General features: G+C 45.1%; 1 protein-coding gene across 1 annotated transcript in view; it reads left to right on the top strand.

The window, feature by feature from the left end:
* Window positions 1–16,791: 16,791 nt before the first annotated feature.
* Window positions 16,792–27,040, top strand: part of LOC140381560 (mucin-5B-like) — a 35,726-nt gene continuing 25,477 nt past the window's right edge. The window contains exons 1-21 of the mRNA XM_072465626.1: window positions 16,792–16,825; window positions 17,069–17,175; window positions 17,249–17,447; window positions 17,533–17,658; window positions 17,939–18,056; window positions 18,509–18,647; window positions 18,797–18,907; window positions 19,251–19,320; window positions 19,394–19,531; window positions 20,678–20,842; window positions 20,923–21,017; window positions 21,702–21,828; window positions 22,071–22,323; window positions 22,800–22,846; window positions 22,930–23,039; window positions 23,352–23,503; window positions 23,759–23,897; window positions 25,095–25,202; window positions 25,776–25,952; window positions 26,263–26,502; window positions 26,842–26,998. Coding sequence (XP_072321727.1) covers window positions 16,792–16,825; window positions 17,069–17,175; window positions 17,249–17,447; window positions 17,533–17,658; window positions 17,939–18,056; window positions 18,509–18,647; window positions 18,797–18,907; window positions 19,251–19,320; window positions 19,394–19,531; window positions 20,678–20,842; window positions 20,923–21,017; window positions 21,702–21,828; window positions 22,071–22,323; window positions 22,800–22,846; window positions 22,930–23,039; window positions 23,352–23,503; window positions 23,759–23,897; window positions 25,095–25,202; window positions 25,776–25,952; window positions 26,263–26,502; window positions 26,842–26,998 — 2,812 coding nt within the window. The remainder of the gene's footprint in view (window positions 16,826–17,068; window positions 17,176–17,248; window positions 17,448–17,532; window positions 17,659–17,938; window positions 18,057–18,508; window positions 18,648–18,796; window positions 18,908–19,250; window positions 19,321–19,393; window positions 19,532–20,677; window positions 20,843–20,922; window positions 21,018–21,701; window positions 21,829–22,070; window positions 22,324–22,799; window positions 22,847–22,929; window positions 23,040–23,351; window positions 23,504–23,758; window positions 23,898–25,094; window positions 25,203–25,775; window positions 25,953–26,262; window positions 26,503–26,841; window positions 26,999–27,040) is intronic.

The raw sequence follows: 27,040 nt of genomic DNA, 5'->3' as shown, positions 1-27,040 counted from the left end.
AACTATCTCCATGGAAACAGACCCTGTCGTCCCCTCCCCCAGTGTGATGTCACTGCAAAGTGTCAACAGAGAAATTGGGATTAACCACAGAATATCACAAATAATTCACGTTAAATTATACTTCTTGTGAAGCTCAAATACAAAGTTGAGGCTCGAATTTATATATTTTTATAACATTTTTACCCTGGAAATCCCAAAGTTGTATCTTAGTTTTTGTAATAAAGATTTCCTCTGGTCCGGATTTTGACACATTCTGACGCAGCAGCATTCTAAGGCCTATAGTTTCTTGTTCTTCTTCTTTGGTGTTTTATGGCGGCTGGTATCACCAGATATCACCATAAATGTGTTTTATTATATATCTTACGGCTCTTCCCGCGATCTTTGGAGATGAACATCCACGTTCTGAAGCGACTGTGGAAAATAAAAGTCCCTTTAGTTGTATGTAAGTTGCCATCGAAGGCACTGACACTTTGTGCCAGTTTGTGTTTGCCGTGGGTCGGCCCCATGATTACAGAGAGTTATGAACCATAACCAGGTAAACAAATCTATAATCTGACAAACAGTGAATTCAATCGTTGCATTTTGACCGGGCTCCAGTTTAAACTACAGCGATTCTAGAATGAACCTGCTCGATTCCAGAATGGAGACAACTGGAGGCTAAAGTGGAACACAATGTGGCTTTAAATGGGAAAAGGAGTCTAAATAAAGGTTAAACGCTGCGGCTGGAGCATCGTGCGCAAGAGTCGTGGCACCGCACCAGCCCTAACCACATCCTGCTCCCGTTGTGCCTCCCGACGCCGCTTGTTTGCCGAGGATACGCAAGGACTAAAGACCAAGAGAGCCACCGACAAAGCACTAGTTCTCCCGGAGTTAAACAAACACTCCCTGACACTGTGTCTCTGGGCAATGCACTGCAAACACACCGGCTCGCCTCCACCTTCGGAGCACTCTGGGCCCACGTCAGCAGCGGAGGAGAGCGCGTGCGACTAATCCGGCGCGCACACAGAGGCCAGCCGAATGTGGCGCGGGGAAGGGCCAGGGGTACGGGGCCAGGGGTACGATGGGGTACAACGCGGGGGTCCGATTTATACTTATATTTATATTTATATACTCATACTCCAGTGCGACTTATATATGTTTTTTTCTTCTCTGTCATGCATTTTTGGGCTGGTGCGACTTATACTCTCAACAGACCCAAAGTCTCAATCAAATGCACCTCTCATAATAATCCTAACATAACATAACATCCCTGAATACACTAAGGGAAACTGTGTAAATACTGAACCTTTTTGTCTTTTGAGATAAAGCAACAAACTAATCAATCGTGTTTTGACTTTCGATAGTATTCGCACTCATTTTGTCACGCCCGCAAACCTCAGTCAGTTATATTGGCATTTTTCTGTGTGAAAGAGCAACACAAATTGGGGACGCGACTGTGGGAAGATTATACAGGATTTACGGATTTAAAATAAATGAAAATAGACAAATGCAGCGTGAGTCAACAATGGACTCGCCTCTCGCTGCTGACAGTCTTTTGGGTTTGGACCAGCTTTGCTCAACAGAATGACATTTTTTCTCATTCTTCTTCAGAAACAGCTCAAGCTCAGTCAGGTTTGCTGGAGATGCACATGGATATGTTTTGTTTTAAGCTGTTCCTTTGTAGCTCTGCTTTATGTTTAGGCCGTTGTCCTGCTGAAGGTGAAGCTCCTCCACAGTCTAAACTCTTTTCAGACACAAACAGCTTTTCTTCATAGCCCTGTATTTGGCTCCATCCATGGTGCCATCAGCTCTGAGCAGCTTCTCTGATGCTGCACCTCCGTGTATGACAGTGAGATGGTGTGTTCAGAGTCATGTGACCTGTTCCTTTTCTGCCACACACACTTCTGATTTTAGACCGACTTCTTATGGATGTTTTTCAACCAATCTTGCCACACTTCCATAAAGGACAGATTCTGTGTCCTCCTGAGCTGTGGATCTCCGCAGCTCCTCCAGAGCTCCCATGAGCCTCTTGGCTGCAGCTCCTCCAGAGCTCCCATGAGCCTCTTGGCTGCAGCTCCTCCAGAGCTCCCATGAGCCTCTTGACTGCAGCTCCTCCAGAGTTCCCATGAGCCTCTTGACTGCAGCTCCTCCAGAGTTCCCATGAGCCTCTTGACTGCAGCTCCTCCAGAGTTCCCATGAGCCTCTTGACTGCAGCTCCTCCAGAGCTCCCATGAGCCTCTTGGCTGCAGCTCCTCCAGAGCTCCCATCAGCCTCTTGACTGCAGCTCCTCCAGAGTTCCCATGAGCCTCTTGGCTGCAGCTCCTCCAGAGTTCCCATGAGCCTCTTGACTGCAGCTCCTCCAGAGTTCCCATGAGCCTCTTGGCTGCAGCTCCTCCAGAGTTCCCATGAGCCTCTTGGCTGCAGCTCCTCCAGAGCTCCCATCAGCCTCTTGGCTGCAGCTCCTCCAGAGTTCCCATGAGCCTCTTGGCTGCAGCTCCTCCAGAGTTCCCATCAGCCTCTTGGCTGCAGCTCCTCCAGAGCTCCCATCAGCCTCTTGGCTGCAGCTCCTCCAGAGCTCCCATCAGCCTCTTGGCTGCAGCTCCTCCAGAGTTCCCATCAGCCTCTTGGCTGCAGCTCCTCCAGAGTTCCCATCAGCCTCTTGGCTGCAGCTCTGATCAGAGTTTGTGGTCGTGAATGACAAGCCCCAGTATATTGAGCAGTAAAATGAAGGAATTCTCCTGATGTTGTAAATATACACTCTATAAAATGATGATTATTACTATATGATCTGGTCTGTATCAGCTTTATTACATCATGAGCCACTCGTCTGACTCTGACATGTCAGCGAGTTCTGGCCTTTTACTGAATGTTTCGGATTCTACATTTCTTTGTGAATTGGGCAAAACAAACAGGATGTTATTAAAGTGACACTGTGTAACTTCCGCATAATTCCACGGAGATAGAAAGTAAAAGCCATACTGCGGAACATTCTCCATGGAGATAGATACTGTAGGGACATTTTATGCTCAACAAACAACATTCCGTGGAGACAAGAAGTGGGAGGCTCCTCCAGGATAAGTACTCACAGTAAGTACTCACAGTAAGTACTCACAGTAAGTACTCACAGTAAGTACTCACAGTAAGTACTCACAGTAAGAGCACAGTTTTTTTTTTTCTGTTTTTTTTTTTTTAAAGTGCAGTAAAATATTGAAAATAAAACGAATAAACCATGTTTATATTTTGATCCTTTTTTCCACAGTTCCACAGTGGGGCTTTAATGTTTGATAGCAATATGAAGGTGAAGGTGTGCCGGCCCCCACGGCACAGTGGAGGTCAAGGCACATTACAGGAGTACTGAAAACCATTACCCAAGTCAACGTACAGTTACACGTCTAAATATGTACTCAACTACAAGTACAAGTACAAGATGTGCTGCCAAAGAAGTAACAGAAGTGACAGAAGTGACAGAAGTGACAGAATTGACAGAAGTGACAGAAGAGACAGAAGTGACAGACGTGACAGAAGTGACAGAAGTGACAGAAGTGACAGAAGTGACAGACGTGACAGACGTGACAGAAGTGACAGAAGTGACAGAAGTGACAGAAGTGACAGAAGTGACAGAAGTGACAGAAGTGAAAGAAGAGACAGAAGTGACAGAAGTGACAGAAGTGACAGAAGTGACAGAAGTGACAGAAGTGACAGAAGTGACAGACGTGACAGAAGTGACAGAAGTGACAGAAGTGACAGAAGAGACAGAAGTGACAGACGTGACAGAAGTGACAGAAGTGACAGAAGTGACAGAAGTGACAGACGTGACAGACGTGACAGAAGTGACAGAAGTGACAGAAGTGACAGAAGTGACAGAAGAGACAGAAGAGACAGAAGTGAAAGAAGAGACAGAAGTGACAGAAGTGACAGAAGTGACAGAAGTGACAGACGTGACAGAAGTGACAGAAGTGACAGAAGTGACAGAAGTGACAGAAGTGACAGACGTGACAGAAGTGACAGAAGTGACAGACGTGACAGACGTGACAGAAGTGACAGAAGTGACAGACGTGACAGACGTGACAGAAGTGACAGAAGTGACAGACGTGACAGAAGTGACAGAAGTGACAGAAGTGACAGACGTGACAGACGTGACAGAAGTGACAGAAGAGACAGACGTGACAGAAGTGACAGAAGTGACAGAAGTGACAGAAGTGAAAGAAGAGACAGAAGTGACAGAAGTGACAGAAGTGACAGAAGTGACAGAAGTGACAGACGTGACAGAAGTGACAGAAGTGACAGAAGTGACAGAAGTGAAAGAAGAGACAGAAGTGACAGAAGTGACAGAAGTGACAGAAGTGACAGACGTGACAGAAGTGACAGAAGAGACAGACGTGACAGAAGTGACAGAAGTGACAGACGTGACAGAAGTGACAGAAGTGACAGACGTGACAGAAGTGACAGAAGAGACAGACGTGACAGAAGTGACAGAAGTGACAGAAGTGAAAGAAGAGACAGAAGTGACAGAAGTGACAGAAGTGACAGAAGTGACAGAAGTGACAGACGTGACAGAAGTGACAGAAGTGACAGAAGTGAAAGAAGAGACAGAAGTGACAGAAGTGACAGAAGTGACAGAAGTGACAGAAGTGACAGAAGTGACAGACGTGACAGAAGTGACAGAAGTGACAGACGTGACAGAAGTGAAAGAAGAGACAGAAGTGACAGAAGTGACAGAAGTGACAGAAGTGACAGAAGTGACAGAAGTGACAGAAGTGACAGAAGTGACAGACGTGACAGACGTGACAGACGTGACAGAAGTGACAGAAGTGACAGACGTGACAGACGTGACAGAAGTGACAGAAGTGACAGACGTGACAGAAGTGACAGAAGTGACAGAAGTGACAGAAGTGACAGAAGTGACAGAAGTGACAGAAGAGACAGACGTGACAGAAGTGACAGAAGTGACAGACGTGACAGAAGTGACAGAAGTGACAGACGTGACAGAAGTGACAGAAGAGACAGACGTGACAGAAGTGACAGAAGTGACAGAAGTGAAAGAAGAGACAGAAGTGACAGAAGTGACAGAAGTGACAGAAGTGACAGAAGTGACAGACGTGACAGAAGTGACAGAAGTGACAGAAGTGAAAGAAGAGACAGAAGTGACAGAAGTGACAGAAGTGACAGAAGTGACAGAAGTGACAGAAGTGACAGACGTGACAGAAGTGACAGAAGTGACAGACGTGACAGAAGTGAAAGAAGAGACAGAAGTGACAGAAGTGACAGAAGTGACAGAAGTGACAGAAGTGACAGACGTGACAGACGTGACAGACGTGACAGAAGTGACAGAAGTGACAGACGTGACAGACGTGACAGAAGTGACAGAAGTGACAGACGTGACAGAAGTGACAGAAGTGACAGAAGTGACAGAAGTGACAGACGTGACAGAAGTGACAGAAGTGACAGAAGTGACAGAAGTGACAGAAGTGACAGAAGTGACAGAAGTGACAGAAGTGACAGACGTGACAGAAGTGAAAGAAGAGACAGAAGTGACAGAAGTGACAGAAGTGACAGAAGTGACAGACGTGACAGAAGTGACAGAAGTGACAGACGTGACAGACGTGACAGAAGTGACAGAAGTGACAGAAGTGACAGAAGTGAAAGAAGAGACAGAAGTGACAGAAGTGACAGAAGTGACAGAAGTGACAGAAGTGACAGAAGTGACAGACGTGACAGAAGTGACAGAAGTGACAGACGTGACAGAAGTGAAAGAAGAGACAGAAGTGACAGAAGTGACAGAAGTGACAGAAGTGACAGAAGTGACAGAAGTGACAGAAGTGACAGACGTGACAGAAGTGACAGAAGTGACAGAAGTGACAGAAGTGAAAGAAGAGACAGAAGTGACAGAAGTGACAGAAGTGACAGAAGTGACAGAAGTGACAGAAGTGACAGAAGTGACAGAAGTGACAGAAGTGACAGACGTGACAGAAGTGAAAGAAGAGACAGAAGTGACAGAAGTGACAGAAGTGACAGAAGTGACAGAAGTGACAGACGTGACAGAAGTGACAGAAGTGACAGAAGTGACAGAAGTGACAGAAGTGACAGAAGTGACAGACGTGACAGAAGTGACAGAAGTGACAGACGTGACAGACGTGACAGAAGTGACAGACGTGACAGACGTGACAGAAGTGACAGAAGTGACAGACGTGACAGACGTGACAGAAGTGACAGAAGTGACAGACGTGACAGAAGTGACAGAAGTGACAGAAGTGACAGAAGTGACAGACGTGACAGAAGTGACAGAAGAGACAGAAGAGACAGAAGTGAAAGAAGTGACAGAAGTGACAGACGTGACAGAAGTGACAGAAGTGACAGACGTGACAGAAGTGAAAGAAGAGACAGAAGTGACAGAAGTGACAGAAGTGACAGAAGTGACAGACGTGACAGAAGTGACAGAAGTGACAGAAGTGACAGAAGTGACAGAAGTGACAGAAGAGACAGAAGAGACAGAAGTGAAAGAAGAGACAGAAGTGACAGAAGTGACAGAAGTGACAGAAGTGACAGACGTGACAGAAGTGACAGAAGTGACAGAAGTGACAGACGTGACAGAAGTGACAGAAGTGACAGACGTGACAGAAGTGACAGAAGTGACAGACGTGACAGACGTGACAGAAGTGACAGAAGTGACAGACGTGACAGAAGTGACAGAAGTGACAGAAGTGACAGAAGTGACAGACGTGACAGAAGTGACAGAAGAGACAGAAGAGACAGAAGTGAAAGAAGAGACAGAAGTGACAGAATTGACAGAAGTGACAGAAGTGACAGACGTGACAGAAGTGACAGAAGTGACAGAAGTGACAGAAGTGAAAGAAGAGACAGAAGTGACAGAAGTGACAGAAGTGACAGAAGTGACAGAAGTGACAGAAGTGACAGAAGTGACAGAAGTGACAGAAGTGACAGAAGTGACAGAAGTGACAGACGTGACAGAAGTGAAAGAAGAGACAGAAGTGACAGAAGTGACAGAAGTGACAGAAGTGACAGACGTGACAGAAGTGACAGAAGTGAGACGGCTCAGTTACTCCCTGGACTTTAAATGGAGCTAATTATAATGACATGGCTAGAAACTAGAAACTAGACACACTCCGAAAAAAGCCACATTTCAAAAAGTGCAGTTTCACGAGTGTCAATTACAAAACATTCAGCAGAAATTGCCACGAGACACATTTCCCGAGAACACGACGGCAAACATAACCAGAAAAACGTCAATGATAATGTGCAATAGCTCAGGGGTGTTTAATGTACTGACGTGTTGTGTGTGTCAGCTCCAGGTTCAGAGTGAAAGGCACAAGAGGAGGACCATCATGTGAGTACTGTGTTGTTCCTCTTTGTCCTGTACTGGTCAGGTTCTGGTCAGGTTCTGGTCAGGTTCTGGTCAGGTTCTGGTCAGGTTCTGGTCAGGTTCTGGTTAGGTTCTGGTCAGGTTCTGGTTAGGTTCTGGTCAGGTTCTGGTCAGGTTCTGGCCGGGCAGAACCTGACCAGGCTTCAGACAGCTCTTTGTCACCGCTGCATTCTGGGCTTCAGACTGCACACGACCGACACAAGCTCTTTCTCTGTGAGTTTTTGGACCAGTTTCCCTACGGACCAAATATCGTCTGGACGCTTGACCTGACACTTAGGGCGGAGCTTTGCCAAGTGCCTCATGATACAGGGATATGCCTTATTAGGCCATAGGCTAGTTCTCAGAAAGAGCCTCGAAATTGATTTCAGTCCAAGCATCCTGGACAATACTTTTTATTATGGTTGCTAACAAGTAAAATAGTTAAACTTCTTCCACCAAAAGTTCCATAAGCGAGTCTTTTGAAGTTGGGAAATGTATGAAAATATGTCTTTATTCCTTAGACTTTATTCCAGCAGATATGTTTTTTTTGCTCTACTTTTTTTGTGTTTTTGTGGCTGCAAAATTTTGTTTTTGTTGTTGTTGTTGTTTTTTATGGCTGATTTAGTTTATCAAATAGGGTATTGTCTCGAAAGTGTATCATCATCATCATCATCATTATCATCATCATCACTGTCATCTTGACCAGTTGTTCCGGATCGCTGATTGGTCGGAACTGGGTCAGTGACGCTTCACACTAGCTTCACAGAGAAGCTAGTTCGATATTCGGAGTTGAAATGCAAAATATCTGCAGGATTCTCGCTTGTGGAAACTTCATGTAAGCAGGGTGGTGTTTTAAGAGATTTTATTTCCCAGGAACAGAATGTTACAATAGAAAAGCTAGCCTATGGCCTATAAGTAGTATTTAGGCCCAAAAATATATGTACTTCACAATGGAGGACCACAAAGTCACAAGTCTGGAAATAATTCCGTTGGAAGAATGTTTTTCTGTCAAAGTGTTTTCTGTCACTATCCACAAAACTATAAATGTTGAAGAAATGGTGGTTTCCATGTGCTCTGGGACTGTTCTAAAACAATTAACACCCTCATTCCACTTTATAACTATTTATTTGGGCCTGAAAACTCCTGCAATGGACACAGTAAATGGATACCTTTGGAATATGCTCCTGGCGGCGGGGAAACTGTGCCGACGATCACGAACTGGACCAACATTATAACTGACGTACAGAAAATGTAAAACAAATGCTGGACTCTGTGTGTCCCTTCACTTTTCTACTTTTCTACTTTATTTATTTTAAAAATGAATTTATTTTAATCTATTGTGTTCTCGCTGGACTTGTTTTCACTCCTTGTGTTTTATATTCAGAAAAGTGACAGAACGAAAGAAAGAAAAAGACAAAAAAGACCCAAAAAACATGCAACGAAGCCAAAACTCCATCACATAAACGATCAAACATCGGATTGAAAGCCGTTTCTTCTGAAATCAGCCAGCGTCTCCTCGGCACCGACCAGCATGCGTAAGGACCTGATGCACCTCTCCAGACCTTCACGCTCTGTTGTTCTCACACACCATCTCAGTTCCCACACTTCCCATCACGCTCACAGATGCATGCCACTTAAAACAGCAAACGCATAAGAAAACTTGTTTATTTAGCCACTGTAATACGCCTGAGAGCATGAGCCTATTGCCAACAGGAGAGTCCTAAGTGTGAGTGACACATGCATAAATCTAATGTACATACGGTTAAATTCCCCCGTATGACCTCTCATTTCAACGTGAAACACATCACTATGACAACTAGGTGTTAACCAGCCCCGGCTATGTGCACTCACTCAATAAATAGGGATATAATTAAATAAATATTAGGCGTATTAGTTCTGTAGTTGTGAACAGGGCGTCAGTGGACCTGTTTCTATTACCAAGCCCTCTGATGAGACTAATAGCTCAAAGCTACTTAAAGCTCAATGCTACTTAGAGCTCAATGCTACTTAGAGCTCAATGCTACTTAGAGCTCAATGCTACTTAGAGCTCAATGCTACTTAGAGCTCAATGCTACTTAGAGCTCAATGCTACTTACCTGAAAGGCAAGGCAAGTTTATTTGTAGAGCACATTTCATACACAAGGCAATTCAACGTGCTTCACACAGCAGGAAAAATGCATTAAAATCCCAAAGAAATTACAGAAACAGAAATACAATAAAGTTAACTAAATTAAAAATTAGCAATCCAACTGATTGTCTAAACTAATAAAATCACAAACAAAAGAGAAGAGTGCAAAGAAAAAAATCCTTTCAGTCATATGCGCAGCTAAACAAAACTGTTTTTAGCTTAGATTTGAACATTGTCAGAGTAGAACGTGTCTCACATCTTCAGGAAGACTGTTCCAGATTTTAGCTGCATAAAACTGAAACACAGATTCCCCATGTTTAGTCCTGACTCTGGCACCAGCAGGAGGCCGGTCCATGTTTAGTCCTGACTCTGGCACCAGCAGGAGGCCGGTCCATGTTTAGTCCTGACTCTGGCACCAGCAGGAGGCCGGTCCATGTTTAGTCCTGACTCTGGCACCAGCAGGAGGCTGGTCCATGTTTAGTCCTGACTCTGGCACCAGCAGGAGGCCGGTCCATGTTTAGTCCTGACTCTGGCACCAGCAGGAGGCCGGTCCATGTTTAGTCCTGACTCTGGCACCAGCAGGAGGCCGGTCCATGTTTAGTCCTGACTCTGGCACCAGCAGGAGGCCGGTCCATGTTTAGTCCTGACTCTGGCACCAGCAGGAGGCCGGTCCATGTTTAGTCCTGACTCTGGCACCAGCAGGAGGCCGGTCCATGTTTAGTCCTGACTCTGGCACCAGCAGGAGGCCGGTCCCTGAGGTCCTCAGAGTCCGAGATGGTTCATATGGCACTAACATAAAGATGTACTTTGGTGCTAGGCCATGGAGAGACTTGTACACAAGCAGAGCTGCTTTAAAGTCTCTTCTCTGAGCCACAGGAGCCAGTGCAGAGACCTGAGAACAGGACTAATGTGATCATACTTCCTGGTTCTAGTCAGGACCCGAGCAGCAGCGTTCTGGATGTACTGCAGCTGTTTTACAGCTCGTTTGGAGAGACCAGTGAGCAGGCCGTTACAGTAGTCTTGTCTACTGGAGACAAACACATGGATAAGTCTCTCCAAGTCTGGTTTTGACACTGTATTTTTGATTTTGGCAATGTTTTTAGATGGTAAAAAGCTGCTGATGTTATTGATTTGACGTGACTATTAAAGTTCAAGTCTGAGTCCATTATTACCCCCAGATTTCTAACTTGGTTTGTAGGTTTTAGAGCGAGACTCTGGAGGTGACCGCTAACACTTTCTCTTTGTTTCTGTGGGCCAAAAACGATTATTTCAGTCTTGTCTGAGTTCAGCTGGAGAAAGTTGTTTTGCCTCCACACACTGATCTGTTGGATGCAGTGACAGAGTGAATCTACTGGTCCAGATTCACCTGCCGACAGTGAGACATAGATCTGAGTGTCGTCTGCATCATTGTAATAGGACACATTTTCACTGCGTATCAACTGACCTAACGGCAGCATGTAGAGGTTGAACAGAAGGGGACCCAGGACTGACCCTTGGGGCACTCCACAGGTCAGGGTCATGTGGTCTGAGACACAGCTACCAATTTCAACAAAGTACTTCCTGTCTTCCAGATAGGACCTTTTTAGGGCGGGGCCAGTGATGCCAGTCCTCTAGTCTCTGTAAGAGGATCCCATGATCGACAGTGTCAAAAGCAGCACTCAGATCTAACAGAATTAAGACTGAGGCTTTGCCCGTGTCAGTGTTCAGGCGGATGTCATTTGTCACCTTGACAAGAGCAGTCTCAGTGCTGTGATGAGGTCTAAAACCTGACTGAAAAACATCAAATGAGTTGTTTATTAAGAGGAAATCTGTGAGCTGTTGGTAAACAACCTTTTCAAGGACTTTGCCCCAAAATGGCAGATTAGAGATGGGCCAGTAATTACTCAGTACTGCGGCATCAAGACTGCTCTTCTTTAGGAGAGGCTTTATGACCGCATGTCAAAAAGACATTGGGAATGTTCCAGATTGAAGCGGCATGTTAACTATGTGAGTGAATGGTGCTAACAAACTGTTCAGCACAGACTTTAGAAATCTGGAGGCTCACACATGGAGGCAGCATGTAGATGAACTCAGACTGATGATGATCTCATGAACAGTTTTGTCAGTTACTGGTGCAAAGTGAGTTAGCTCTAAGTGTCTAGGTGGTTTTAGGGTAATTTTTTGCATTGTGGGATTTATAGCATTTTTAATGCCCTGAACTTTGTCATTAAAGAATAATGCAAACTCATTACACTTGGATGTGGAAATGAGTTCTAACGGCAGCTGAGCTGGAGGGTTTGTTCATCTGTTTACTGTGGCAAACAGGACATGCGAGTTGTTACTGCAGCTTCCAATTATTTCAGAAAAATATCTTTCCCTAGTTCTACATAAGATTAGGTTGTACATGTTCAGCTTTTCTTTGTAAATCTCTTTTTGAACCTGGAGCTTTGACTTGCGCCATTTCCGTTCGGCCCTGCGGCACTCCCTTTTCTGTGCCCTGACCCAATCATCATTTCTCCACGGCGCCTTCTGCTTATTTTTAACCATTTTAGCCTTCATAGGGGCGATGGTGTCCGGAACATTCAAAACATTAGATGTAACAGAGTTCAACAAATCATTTAGATTAGAACATGAGACATTTTCAAAGTTTATCATTTCCATAAACAGTGCACCTGTGCCATCACTTATGTGTCTCCTCTGAACAACTGCAGGACCAACCGGAGGTTTGGGAGAAACAGACGGGTCAAAGAAGACACAGAAATGATCAGACAGAGCAACATCGATCACATTAACATTTGAAATATTTACCCCCTTTGTAATTATGAGATCTAGAGTGTGCCCTCTGCTGTGGGTGGGGCCACTCTGCTGTGGGTGGGGCCTCTCACATGCTGAGTAAGACTGAAGGTTTCAAGGACAGCATCAAGCTCTTTAGCGTTTCTGTCACAAATATTATCAACATGCACATTGAAATCACCTGTAATGACCAAACCATAAAAGTCTGTGCATATGACTGAAAGCATCTCAGTAAAATCATCAATAAAACTTTGGCAGTGCTGGGGAGGCTTGTATAAAACAATGAAGAGAATGGATGGAGACCGTTTTAGCTCCATTTTAAAGGATACATACTCAAATGATGTAAACACCCCAAAAGACAACCTGCGGGTAATTATTTCATCTCTAAAGACAGCACAGACTCCACCTCCTTTTTTGTTTTCTCGTGTTTCAGATTCAAACTTAAAGTTAGGTGGAGCAGATTCTATCAGAAAGCCATAAGTCTCCTTTAATGCAGGCATCAGCAGGTTAATAAGTGTATACTTGACTTTATGCTGTTTAAAGGTATCATGATAAACAACACTATTGATGCACATATTGTAATGTATATATAATCTATATTCTGGCTACTAATGACAGTATTATATCATAAATAATCACAATTGTAAAATGCTCTTTAAACCCTGACCACAGGCCTGTGTCAAGGCTGAGCATCTGAGCTTCACACGGTGCCAAGTCTCTTCTATAAATGTGAATGTGTAATTGCTCTAATAGAATAAGATGTGTTGTTACGTGATTGCGTAAAGTGTGTAAAGTGTGTATAGTGTGTAAAGTGTGTAAAGTGTGTATAGTGTGTAAAGTGTGCAACGTGTTCTGTGCCCTGAGCAGGCGGCTCACAGTGCGAGCTTCACAAAGCAAGAGGATGTGGATCCTGCTCCAGCAGGTGTGGTGTTTACTCACACACACAAGTTACTTGATCAAAACATGTCATAACATAATTACATCTTAATTACATTGTAGTGTATGTTACGTGGTGTATTTGTGTACCTGTAGACTTGACCCATCCTTTCCCCATCTATCGCTGGACGTCCTGCCTCTTGGTCAGGACTAGAGGACGCGCCCTGTGCACAGAGGGTAGGTCTAGACGCCATCTTAAATGTTACGTGGACGATTTGTGTACCCACTGTACCCACAGTGCAAATACTTCCATTCTATTTCAGTCATTGTGTAACTGAGTAATAGTTTCTAATATTTAGACTGGGCCCTGTTTTATAAGTTGTCCATGAAAATGTAAACTTATTGTTCAGATTATATTATGAACCAACTACATTCAAGCCGACTGTGGTAATAATGAGTGAAAAAACCTCATGTATAGTTCACAAACATTCAGGACTTCCCCCCCGTGTGACAAAGTACAAGTGCAAATACTCTCACTATTCTTCTGTATGACACTCAACTCTCATGACCATGTGGATCTTTGTCCTCATTCTCTGGACTATAAATACTAATAATACAAAAGCCTTCACTTATCAAACTCCAGCTTTTATTGAACGTCTTTTAAAAATGCCAATGTGCAAATAAATATAAAAAGAAATAAATACAATTGTGACAGAAATAACGCCGTGACTATAATTGCTTAAAAGTCATCGAACTTTAGTTGCATCTTCTGTAATAAGAGGGTCATACGCCCATCCCGATTGGCCAATCATAAAAGTGAAAAAGTTGCTGACGTAGGAACATATTTGATTTGTGTTGGTGATGTGGTGATGAGAGCGATGTTACGTGATGTGTTACGTGATGTTACGGGATGTTATGTGCCGCGGTGCTGGTGAACCGTGGTTGGTCGCACGCTAAAGGCCTCTCCTCCGCCTCCACTACTTAAAATACCTGTGCTAACACTGTCTTCACAGATCTGAACTATCCAGGGGCCGACATGGGGACCATATTGTGGCTCCTAAGCCTCACACTGCTCTCAGGGGCCCTCGCTCAAACTGGTAACATTCTAACTTTATTTTAATTTCTGTTTTATCAGCAAATTTAACCGCGATTGGTGGTTTTCAGATTCTAGAATGTGACGATGAAGCCACTTTTCAGCTTTATTGTTAATAACATTTTAACTTGAATACATTTAAAAGGTAATTGTAGAAAAAGATCCAGTTTTAATCATCTGGACAAAAGAAAATCAAAGGTAGATTCACAAATACTGAACTTGAACTCGTTTCTTTCAGTAACTATTCCCTAGAACTAACTTTATTACAACAAAAATGTGGATTTTAACTATACTTAAATCAGTTAAATATTATAGATGTCAGGTCCTCGTTCTCTATCCACGAGTGTCCTCTTTATCTAAGAATGACAAAACAGAAATCATCTCTGAGGTTTTGTCAGAACAAGCAAATCAAATTCAACTGCGTCACGCTTTTGGAGCTAAACAAGCCATACTTTTATTTATCACAAGAAGAAGAAGTAAGTTTTTCTCTTCCAAAGTCTGATTTTTTAATTTTTAAACCGGTGCTTGTAATTGAGAGTAATTACAGCATGAAATTGGAATTAGCGATTAGGTTTTGGGGCCTATTTTCCCTAAAACGCCTGACGAAATGACCCCCAATTCAAAGTGAAGCTGTTCCTGACCCTCTGGACTCTTTGTGAAGCTGAGACTGTAGTTTTTTTGGACTCTTGACATCTGTCTTACCCTAATCTTAAGTAGTTCAAACTGAACTTGGTTCTTCCCAGGACGAGTGCTTTGACTGGACATAAGTGCGTTACAGCTTTATTTTTACGTACAGCAGATCAAGCAGCTAAAGAGTTCCCTTTTATCATATTGTGGACAAAATGGAATAACTCTAGTGACAGTGCGTGGGACGTCCTGAGCGCGAGGGGTTAAATCATGGGTCCCAATCGTCCCACTGCTGTCTCTGCTCCTCATATTGCGTAAAAAATAACTTGTGACTTTGAGTTGTATTTTTTTTCATGCGCTACTTTTACTCATTTTGGCCGTCATTTAACTTTTATTTGAGTTCTCCTTTCCACCACTGGCTGTACTCATCTTGGGTAAAAAGACCACGTGATTATTTTGTGGTCCCGACATGAAAGGTTTGGGAACCTCTGGTCTTTCATTAACGATTTGAAACAATTCAGTCTCAACGGGACTCAAATGTTAATAATTGCACATGTCGTGGCAGTTGTACACCTCAACATAAAATACATATACTAAAGTATAATCCGGGCTACAAAAATATTTTCTAACATCCAGCTTTGGGGCCTCTGAGCTTTTGGGCCCCTGACTGTACATGTATAATGTGCATAAATCTCAAAATGCCCTTTTTCTTTCTTAGTGTTTTGTGTACCACTTTTTTGAGCTTTCAACCATGTCATAATCTCAATGCCGTCCTCGTTACAAACACAGTTTCTACTTGTGTTTTGGAACATGCAGACTTTCGTTATTCAGTAGCAGCCTAAAAAGAACAGTGTTTTTCTTTATAGAAACATAAATAAAACACTAAGGTCCTCAACTACCTCCGAGAGTTGGAATAAAGCAGAGCCTAACAAAGCCTAATTCTCTTGTTTCTGTCCCAGGCAACTCTTCCCACTTGAACCGGGTGTGCACCACCTGGGGAAACTCTCACTGGAAGACGTTTGACGGACAGTTCTACAGCCTGCCCTCCGCCTGCACACACATTGTGTCCTCGGTGTGCGATGGCGAAAATGAATACTTTGTGATTCAGATGACCCGCTCAATGGATGGACAGCAGAACATCAGCCAAGTCCTGCTCAAAATAGAAGGCACCGTTATCGAGCTGCAGAGCTCCCCCCAGCCCTCTGCCATCGTCAACGGCAAGACGTGAGTGCTCCACCTTATCTATACTGAAAACCCTCCTGAAAACCTTTGAAACCAGGTGAAAAGAGACAGGAGCACTGATGCTGTTGGTTATGAGTTATGAGGGGCCCCCTTTTACACCAAGGGTAGAACACTTTCAATTTGCAACAAAAAAGTACTACTTACAGCCTAATCATTTGATACAATTCAGTAATTGGTTGAAAGGCCACCAGAGACAGTGACATTGCTAACAGTGACTAAGTGTGTCTAGAGTGTGCTCATGTTGTCCGGTGTTGTGTCCAGGGTGAAGCTCCCTGAAGTACTCTTCGGAGTGACTCTCTCCACCACACCCTCCAGCCTGACAGTGGAAGCTAGAGTGGGCTTCAGACTCATCTGGAACCTGGAAGACTCTCTGGATGTAAGACAAACATACACACACAAAAAAGAGCGAAATGTCAGCGACTGGGTTAGGGCGTTCCATGTGTGCTTTCCCGAATGGGTTTTCTTGCCATCCACACAGCAGCATCCTTCAAAGTAAACAGAGAGTATAATCATCCGTGAGGCCGCCTTAAGAAAGTAGGATGTGCGAGCCACAAAGCAATATTCAAATATGTTTCACAAAGACTCTGTCCTCTTTTCTGTGTCAACTCAAAGTTACTCAAAACAAACATGGCTTAAGTCACTTCATGAGGTGCTGTTTTTCAGATTGAGGTGGACGCCAAGTACGTGGGCCAGCTGTGCGGCCTGTGTGGCAACATGGATGGCCTTTCCAATGACATCTCCAAAAACGGTGAGAGCTTCATGAGGCTTCAGAGTGAGTTCAAAATGTCATTAGCAGGAGACACACATTAGTGATAGCCACATTTTATAAAGTGTATAATTGTGTACGTCGGCTCAAATGCGGTCCGGCCCATACTAAAGATATTGGAGCTCTTGGAACACATCTTAAATGATGCATAGCTTATGTATTTACTGAAAAAAGGGTACATATAGTTGTTCTCAGGAGGGTAACACTGGTCTGAATGCTTTTCAGGCCAGGAGCTGTCGCTGGACGACTTCGCAGAGGCCAACAAAGTGAACGGTCCCACAGAGACGTGCGAGATCCCAGCGCTGCCGGCGGCTCAAAGCTGTGCGGAGAAGGTGCGGCTGCTGCACGTCTCTGGTGTCCACATCAGCGGGATACATACTCATCTACTCTTTCTGATCTCTACAGGAATACTGTGAGAGCATCTTTACCAGCAGTCCATTCTCCGACTGCCACGACCGGTTGGACGTGGATGCCTTTAATTCTGTGTGCGCAGCTGATATGTGCAACGGCGACTCTGCTCTCTGCAAAACCATCTCCGAGTTCTCCAGAGAGTGTGTCCATGCTGGCGGCCTCCCAGAGAAGTGGAGGAATGAGTCCTTCTGCCGTACGAAAGCATCTCCACATCCCATCATGCCACTGTATAGAGTGTAGCACATCCTGACGTGTGTGTTTGTGTGTTTGTGTCATAGATAAGCAGTGCCCATTTAACATGGAGTTCAAGGAGTGCAGCAAGTCATGTCCAGACACGTGCTCCAACCCCCAGGCCAGTCAGACGTGTGACAGCCACTGTCTGGACCTGTGCAGCTGCCCCACAGGTCAGAGCTGACCACACACTCACATGTTAGGGTTCTTTCTCTGGAGATCACAGGGCTAGACAAGAACAGTCACTTCAGAACACAGTCACATCTTCCATCTTGCACAACCATGAACCATGCAAATACAATTCAGTCATGTGAAAAAATGACCTGTAAGTTTATCACTCCAGAATATTATCCATCACACAGATCTATAGACTATATACATAAGCTCATGCGGCTGCAGTTCATACAAGTGTTAATTGTGTATTAAGTGTGTGGGGTGTGCGTTCCTCTGCAGGCACTATCTTTGATGACATCGGGTCAACGGGCTGTGTCCAACCGGAGGCATGTCCCTGTCACCACAACGGGAAGCTGTACCAGAACGGAGACTCCTTCTCCTTCAAATGCAGAGACTGGTGAGAGCATTATCCTAAACTCTAGCACAAGCCAAGACCTGCGCTTTTGTCATAAGTGCACAGAAATACAAATAAGGCAATGGACACATACCGTGCATTAGCATAAACAACGACACAATGGTTTAAAGCTGTGGTCGCCGAGTTGAAAATTCTCATCAATCACAAACCAGGAATAAAGAGCTTGATACGTTGCTTCATTCTCTGTCCAAAAAAAGATGTTCTTGAGCTGTTTACATGTCCGAAAACCCATGCATGTGAAGACCAACGACGTGCCAAACGGTTTGTGAGCGCTAGGAACGAGCGAGATAGATTTATAGACCTGCTTTGTAGACCGTTCAGAAAGGCCCCCGATCACCCACCATTCTTCCGCTGTACCACCGCAGTTTCCCAAGCTGACACGTGGTAGAATCACAAACGTGCAGCTCACTTTGACGTGTCCGTTTGTTGTGCAGCACGTGCGACCGCGGCCAGTGGTCATGCACAGAGACCAACTGTCCAGAAACCTGCTCCTTGGAGGGAGGGGTTCACTTCACCACGTTTGACGGAAAAACCTTCGCATTCCACGGCGACTGCTCCTACGTGCTCGTCAAGGTACTCACTAGTCGCTAACAAGGCTGAACCTCGTGCTGTAGTAGTTCACTGAGTAGCCTTATTTGAAAAAGGGACAGAAATGATCCCTGATATGGATGTGGTGCCCGTGAAGTCAGTCTGCTCAGGGCGTTTGTCTGTTCTTGTTGCAGAGCGAGGAGTTAGGATTATTCACAGTGCTGGTGGACCAGGAGAAGTGCGGCCTGTCCGACACGGGGACCTGCCTCCGAGGAGTCACCCTGGCCCTGTACAACAGCAGCTCGGTGAGCCGCTCGAACACACCTCGAGCCTGTGACATCTGCTCCCACACATCCTCTACTCTACACTGCTCTCTGCTGGTGGGAGGAAGGGAAAACGCAACGTGATTTGAGGCCTCGCTCCGGTCCAACTTTATTTGTAGAGCACTTTAAAAAAAAACGCTACCGACCTCATTCACATCATTTGAACTAAGCGATGACCAGAGATGTAACCTAGAATCTTATCAGGTCCAAACATTTTTTAAACAAAACCAAGGTGAAATCAGGGGACTCGTCTCAGGTGGTCTAAACCAGGGATTTAACAGGATGATAAGAATTCAACTAATGTTAAAAAACTCTTTCTTTTCAGATTATTTCAATCAAAGCGTCCGGGGAGGTGTACGTGAACCAGATCCTGGCCCAGAAGCCCCTCGTCACCCGTGAGTTTATCGAGCACCGGACAGTGGAATGAGTGCGCAGTGACATGACCTCTGCTCTCTGTGACCTCCACAGCAAACTTCTCCCTGTTCCAGCCGTCCAGCATTTACATCGTTGTCAACACCAAAATGGACCTGCTGCTCCTGGTGCAGCTACAGCCGGTCATGCAGGTCTTTGTCACGGCGCAGATGTCTCTGAAAGAAAAGACTTCAGGTAACATACTCTTTACGGCTGTAGTAGCTGACTTCTGTGGCTCATGACACAAAACAAGGCAAGGACCAGAGACACGGTGATGCGCGCTGATGTTTTCTGGTGTAAAGTTGTGGCGTTGTGTGGAGACCCTTCAGACCAAACATGAATCTGCATTTTTGAAAATATATATATTCCACCCAGCCTCAGTTCATCATTTGTGATTTGTAAGCTTTGATAAATATGTCAGTCAAAGGGCAAAGAGTGACCTGGGACCAAGTGAAAACAGCACACAAATCATAAAAAACATTCACCCATTTAAGAAAATTAATCAGAATCTACATTTAGAAACATAAAACATTTTTGTAGGATTTTCTCTCAATAAAAAACAAGCTTTATCTTCAATGTTAAAACAAGATTTTGTAAATGACCTTTAAAAGAGAGCGCTTGGTTCAGTACAAAGCCAAAGTGCTTCAAATCAGAAAAGCATGTATGGTGGCTGGATCAATGCTCGCATGGGGCGTCGGGTGTAGACAAAGGATTCACGCTGACAAGGCTCTGCAACTTTTCAAGTTAGTTTATTACAGAGAAGGCAGTGTCAAATAAAGGACAGCAGAAAACAGCGTCCGGGTCCGCAGATGATCAGGAAGACGAACCCCGTCTCTGGGCGTACCTCGCCTTATATTCTGAAACCGCACAAAGACCGATAAATAATATCTGACAGGTATGAGCCCATCCATTTACCAACGGTTTAGCCAATAAAAGAACAAGATGTAAAGAATATCCATATTTGGGTAGAATGAGGACCAAAAAGCCCTCCTCTCTAAAACTGGAGAACTTACAGAAATGAGATCATGAGAAAACAAAGATGTATACGAGGCATCTCAAGGCCTCGCAGCGAATAGAGACATCTCTCATTCGGTAGTTAATCAGATGTGGGCCCCTTACATTCCGTGGAATAGACATTTTGGTAGAAACACACATATTCCTAAAAGCCAGCCTCAGAATGAGGCCTAACCTTGCATGGACCTTGTTTTAATAAACATCACTTAATAATAATAATTATGTTAATAATAATAATAATAATAATAAAAACATAAATTACAGTACAGTTATCATCTTTTTGTTATAAAATCTTCTTTAACCCTTGCTTTTGTTACCGTTGAAAAGGTTTGTGCGGGAACTTTAACGGCAAGGAACTGGACGACTTCAAGGTGATGAGCGGGCTGGTGGAGGCCACAAGTTCAGCGTTTGCCAACTCATGGAAAGCCCGCGCCATTTGTCCGGACATCACCCTTAAGCAGCAGAAACCGTGCACCCAAGCCATCAGCAAAGGTCAGTCCCCGCAGCCACCCAGCCTCTGACACCCAGAGTGCACCATCCCAGGCCTGACCGCGCCCTTCTGTTCCCCCCAGTGAGCTACGCCGACTACTGGTGCGCCAAGCTGACAGACCCGAAAGGACCGTTTGCCCAGTGTCACTCCGCCGTCCCGCCCGAGCCGTACGAGCAGGTGAGCGCCGGAGTAAAAAATGGCCTTGCACAGTTGTATACTTATGGCCTTGCACAGTGGTATAATTATGGCCTTGCAGAGTTGTATACTTGCAGCCTTGCACAGTTGTATTCTTGCAGGGCCCCTGATTAAACTGGATCTGCCTGTCTACAGTTTTAAAATAAATAAATAATTTATGTGCACAGTGGTATACTTATGGCCTTGCACAGTTGTATACTTGTGGCCTTGCACAGTTGTATACTTACGGCCTTGCACAGTTGTATACTTGCGGCCTTGCACAGTTGTATACTTGCGGCCTTGCACAGTTGTATACTTGCGGCCTTGCACAGTGGTATACTTACGGCCTTGCACAGTGGTATACTTATGGCCTTGCACAGTTGTATACTTGTGGCCTTGCACAGTTGTATACTTGCGGCCTTGCACAGTGGTATACTTACGGCCTTGCACAGTGGTATACTTATGGCCTTGCACAGTGGTATACTTATGGCCTTGCACAGTGGTATACTTACGGCCTTGCACAGTTGTATACTTATGGCCTTGCACAGTTGTATACTTGTGGCCTTGCACAGTTGTATACTTGCGGCCTTGCACAGTTGTATACTTGCGGCCTCGCACAGTTGTTGTTGGCGTGTTGACCTGCACGCTCTGCGGATAGCGTCGCTGATAGACTCTGACTCTGTGCAGCGCTGCCAGTACGTGGTGTGTGCTGGAGAGAAGAGCGAAGAGTCCATGTGTGCGTCCATGTCCTCCTACATCCTGGCCTGCTCCATGAACGGCATCTACATCCTAAACTGGAGGGACACCATTTGTGGTCAGACATTTTACCATTTCATTCTGTATGCTTTTATTTATTTTTTTAAACTGTATTTGTTTGTGATTGTGCGCCTTATAAATAATCTTAATTACAAAACAAATGTATTATTGCATTCTCTTATGGGGTATAAGGTGATGTCCTTATTGGAAAGTCATTTTCAAATCCAATTTAGTCTAAACCACCACTACTCGCAGCCATTCGGTTCATCCCGGGTTTACTTTGCCCTCTGCCATCTCCAGCTAAATACAGCTCGTGTCCAACGGGAACCACATACAGCTCCAACATGACAAGCTGCCACCGAACCTGCCGCTCCCTGAGCCAGTTCGACTACACCTGCCAGAGCAGCATCCCGGTGGTGGACGGCTGCGGCTGTGAAGAGGGAACGTACATGAACCCAACGGGCCACTGCGTGTCCAGCACCGCCTGCCCCTGCTACGATAAAGAAAATATCATCCCGTCCGGTCAGACCATCAGCAAAGACGGCGCCATCTGGTACTGTTTGAATTGTTTTACAAAAGTACAGAAATAACAATACTACAAAAATACTTGATATAGTTTTAGTTACCACAATGATCAGTGAAAATGGCTTTATTACAAAAAACATTGTAATAAAATGGCCCAAAATAAATACTATTATTTTTTTTGAGACAAACAATCTTCAAGGTAGGACTTTATACTACATCGATGTTTTTGCTACTTTGTGTACTGTGTACTTATTACATTATTGATACTCAAATGAGAATCCAGTTTCGATTCTTATTTAAGTTTAGCATTCAAAGTGTTCAAATGGTCAAGGATGAGAATTGAACTCACAACTCGTCATTAGAAGCAGCCTCGACAGTAGAAGCATTCACACACCTCGCTGTTCACTGCCTTATCATATTTATTCATTTTAGACTCCCGACCTATACAATATAACAGGAAGTACTCACGCTGCTGTGTAAAAGTGTGTATTTGTGTTGTTTCAGGTTTTGCAAAGATGGAGCTCTGAGGTGCACAGATGGATCGACGCACGGTAGGCCCAACTTGATTTCTCACATCCCGGTGTGGGTGCGGTCATTAGGACGGCTGTTGACTTTGCCGTCTGTATCTTTAAAGCTGTAATCCGGTGCACCGCTCCCATGGTGTACTTTGACTGCGCCACTGCTGAAGCCGGGGTCACGGGGGCCGAGTGCCAGAAGAGCTGCAGCACTTTGGACATGGCATGTGTGAGTGTCGCCGCCTCCGGAAGGGTCCACCGTGGTCTCTGTGCTATCTCAACTCAACCAGGATAACATCACTTAACTTTACTGGTTGCTTGACATTTTAGACAATATTCATTAAGGCATCAAAACTCTTTTTAAACGTTTTTATTATTTGTCAGTTTGCTCTCAACATGCACGCTTTACTGCAGCCCTTAAACCTGCATACATCCAACTTTACAATCTTAGATTCAACACAAACTGCAGCGTGCTCTCTGAATGTGGTGCGTCGGTGGTAACCGTGGTAACCGTGGGCGCGTTGTGCCGTGTGCTAAACAGATCAGCTCCGGCTGCAGCTCCGGCTGCATGTGTCCGGACGGCCTGGTGGCGGACGGGGCCGGCGGCTGCGTCAACGAGACCAGCTGCCCCTGTCTGCACAACGGCCACGTCTACCAACCTGGAGCCACCCTGAAGGTGGACTGCAACACCTGGTGAGTACTGCGGGTATATGTACTGCGAGTATATGTACTGCGAGTATATGTACAACTACTATATGCACAACTACTATATGTACAACTAATGTATGTGCAACTGATACTGCTTTTTTTGTTTTTTTAAGGGTTTTTTTGCCTCTTTGTTCTCAACATATACATTTGGACTGTCAGTTTTTAGATTTTCAGACTAGAAATGTTTTAGTTTAAAAAAAGTTCAAAGGGTCCATGTTTTGTGTTTTTTTCATTTCACAGTATTTGCTCAAACCGAAAGTTCCAATGCACCGAGAAAGTGTGTGATTCAGTCTGCAGCATTTATGGAGACGGACACTTCATCACGTTTGACGACAAGAGATACGACTTCAACGGGCAGTGCCAGTACACGCTCCTGCAGGTGAGGCACACGGCACCAGTACATGCTCCTGCACCAGTACACGCTCCTGCAGGTGAGGCACACGGCACCAGTACACGCTCCTGCACCAGTACACGCTCCTGCACCAGTACACGCTCCTGCACCAGTACACGCTCCTGCACCAGTACACGCTCCTGCACCAGTACACACTCCTGCACCAGTACACGCTCCTGCACCAGTACACGCTCCTGCACCAGTACACACTCCTGCACCAGTACACGCTCCTGCACCAGTACACGCTCCTGTACACGCTCCTGCACCAGTACACGCTCCTGCACCAGTACACGCTCCTGCACCAGTACACACTCCTGCACCAGTACACGCTCCTGCACCAGTACACGCTCCTGTACACGCTCCTGCACCAGTACACGCTCCTGTACACGCTCCTGCACCAGTACACGCTCCTGTACACGCTCCTGCACCAGTACACGCTCCTGCACCAGTACACGCTCCTGTACACGCTCCTGCACCAGTACACGCTCCTGCACCAGTACACGCTCCTGTACACGCTCCTGCACCAGTACACGCTCCTGCACCAGTACACGCTCCTGCACCAGTACACGCTCCTGTACACGCTCCTGCACCAGTACACGCTCCTGCACCAGTACACGCTCCTGTACACGCTCCTGCACCAGTACACGCTCCTGCACCAGTACACGCTCCTGTACACGCTCCTGCACCAGTACACGCTCCTGTACACGCTCCTGCACCAGTACACGCTCCTGTACACGCTCCTGCACCAGTACACGCTCCTGCACCAGTACACGCTCCTGTACACGCTCCTGCACCAGTACACGCTCCTGCACCAGTACACGCTCCTGTACACGCTCCTGCACCAGTACACGCTCCTGCACCAGTACACGCTCCTGTACACGCTCCTGCACCAGTACACGCTCCTGCACCAGTACAGGCTCCTGCACCAGTACACGCTCCTGCACCAGTACACGCTCCTGTACACGCTCCTGCACCAGTACACGCTCCTGCACCAGTACACGCTCCTGCACCAGTACACGCTCCTGTACACGCTCCTGCACCAGTACACGCTCCTGCACCAGTACAGGCTCCTGCACCAGTACACGCTCCTGCACACACAGTAACCCGTAACCCGCACAGTACCTCACACAGTACCCCACAGAGTACCTCACACAGTAACCCATGTGTGTGTGTGCTTTGTGTCAGGACTACTGCAGCAGCACAACCAACGGGACCTTCAGAATCCTCTCTGAGAATATGCCATGTGGAACCACTGGCACCACCTGCTCAAGAACCTTCAAGATGTACCTGGGGGTAACTAAGCAGTCCATTCTCTTCTGAAAGATCAATAGACCAGTGCTTATTGTGTGGATTGTGTTTTACACATATTTTAATATATTTACTTACTATATTAACTTTGTCGTCATTTTATAGACCTTTTAAAATCCAACGTAATGAGAAACGTTTCTAAATGGAGGCGACCAGAGGGGAAATGAAGTAGACCTAAACTCAATGAGGAAAATGACATCAGATCTAACTCATATTGGTTTTAAGTATTTATAAGGAAAATAAGCCACAATTTTGAATTTCTTGGGCAGAAATGTCTATTAGTTTGCTTTCCATTACAAAGGATGAAAAAATATATATAAATACATATTTGTTCAGTAAAACATCAAAAATGCTAATAATCTGTCCTAATCTCCTATTAAAAAAAGTTGTTTCTTTGATTTGTCATGTTTTCTACACCATTTAAATCACACTAAACGTTTGCATTCACTCCAGAATTTAGAATGTTTTTGTTTAGAAACTTTAAAGGGTCTATATACACTCTTGTGACAGTCAGTTCAAATCACAAACTAACCGTCGCTGACCATTGACCACCAACAGGAGGCAGAGTACCAGTTCCAATCGGAGCAATTCCGTGTGTTGAAGAGCGACGACACGTTCAGCCCGGCTCAGGTGCAGAAGATGGGCCTGTACTTGGTGGTGACCCTGAAGCCCGGCATAATTCTCATGTGGGACACAAAGACCAGTCTCTTCATTAAACTCCATCCGGATTATCAGGTCAGCACCACCGGCTTCTGCACTTTGGCTTCAGCTCCTTTGTTCTCTAGTCTCCGATATCGTAAAAGTGCCATGTTCTCACACATAACAGTGCCAAGAACTAAGCCTCTGATGCAGAGCGTTCAAAGTAAAAAAAAATATCCAATAAAAATGTACAGGTAAAAATGTTATATGTTCTTCATTACTTTCCACAACTGGAAGCGTCAATCTTATTGTTGTATTAAACTACAAAATGTATATGTTTAGCACATTATAACAATATAACAGTAGATTTCTTTTTTTGATTTTTTGATTCTTCTCATTATTTCAGGGCAATGTGTGTGGTTTGTGTGGGAATTACGATGGTAAAAGTGCGAATGACTTCGCCACACGATCTCAGGAGCTTGTAAAAGATGTATTGGAGTTTGGAAACAGCTGGAAGGCCTCATCAACCTGCCCCAACGCTCATCAAATCAGTGACCCCTGCACCGTCCACAACTACCGCGCTGCCTGGGCACAAAAGCAGTGCAGCATCATCACCAGTGTCACCTTCCAGAACTGCCACTCACAGGTGACACATGCACCACCCTGAAACCACCAGAGCTGTAGTTGAGGATTAGTTATAATAAATTACAGATTCAGATGTTCAGCTTTTTTGTCTCACTTAGTCCTTTTTGACTAATTCCTCATTTAACTATGGTATGTAGCGTGTCACAATTTCAGTTTGTACTGGTCAAAGTAGCATTGAGGAGACAGTATCAAACCACATAAGCGACAGTTCCCTTAGATGTAAAACCTTGTATGAAGGCTCAGGTGGAAGGCTTCTGTGCAGTGAGAACCAAAGGCACTGTACTTTATATTTAGTCAGTTTGTGATCGAATTGAACATTGAACTGCGTGTACTTTCCAAGGTGGATCCGGGCCCATACTTTGACTCGTGTGTGAGAGACTCTTGTGCCTGCGACACCGGTGGGGACTGTGAATGCTTGTGCACCGCCGTCGCTGCTTACGCCAAAGCCTGCAACGAAGCTGATGTGTGCGTCAAATGGAGAACGCCAAAGCTATGCCGTGAGTTCTTCATTGCAGATAATTAAATCCAAAGCAAGTACA

The sequence above is a fragment of the Eucyclogobius newberryi genome, unplaced genomic scaffold, assembly GCF_026437365.1.
Source record: "Eucyclogobius newberryi isolate DKJ021-1_F unplaced genomic scaffold, fEucNew1.0.hap1 SCAF_5, whole genome shotgun sequence".
In the NCBI taxonomy this organism is placed as follows: domain Eukaryota; kingdom Metazoa; phylum Chordata; class Actinopteri; order Gobiiformes; family Gobiidae; genus Eucyclogobius; species Eucyclogobius newberryi.
The sequence above is the reverse complement of the archived record's forward strand: the minus strand, read 5'-3'. Positions and strand labels throughout refer to the sequence as shown.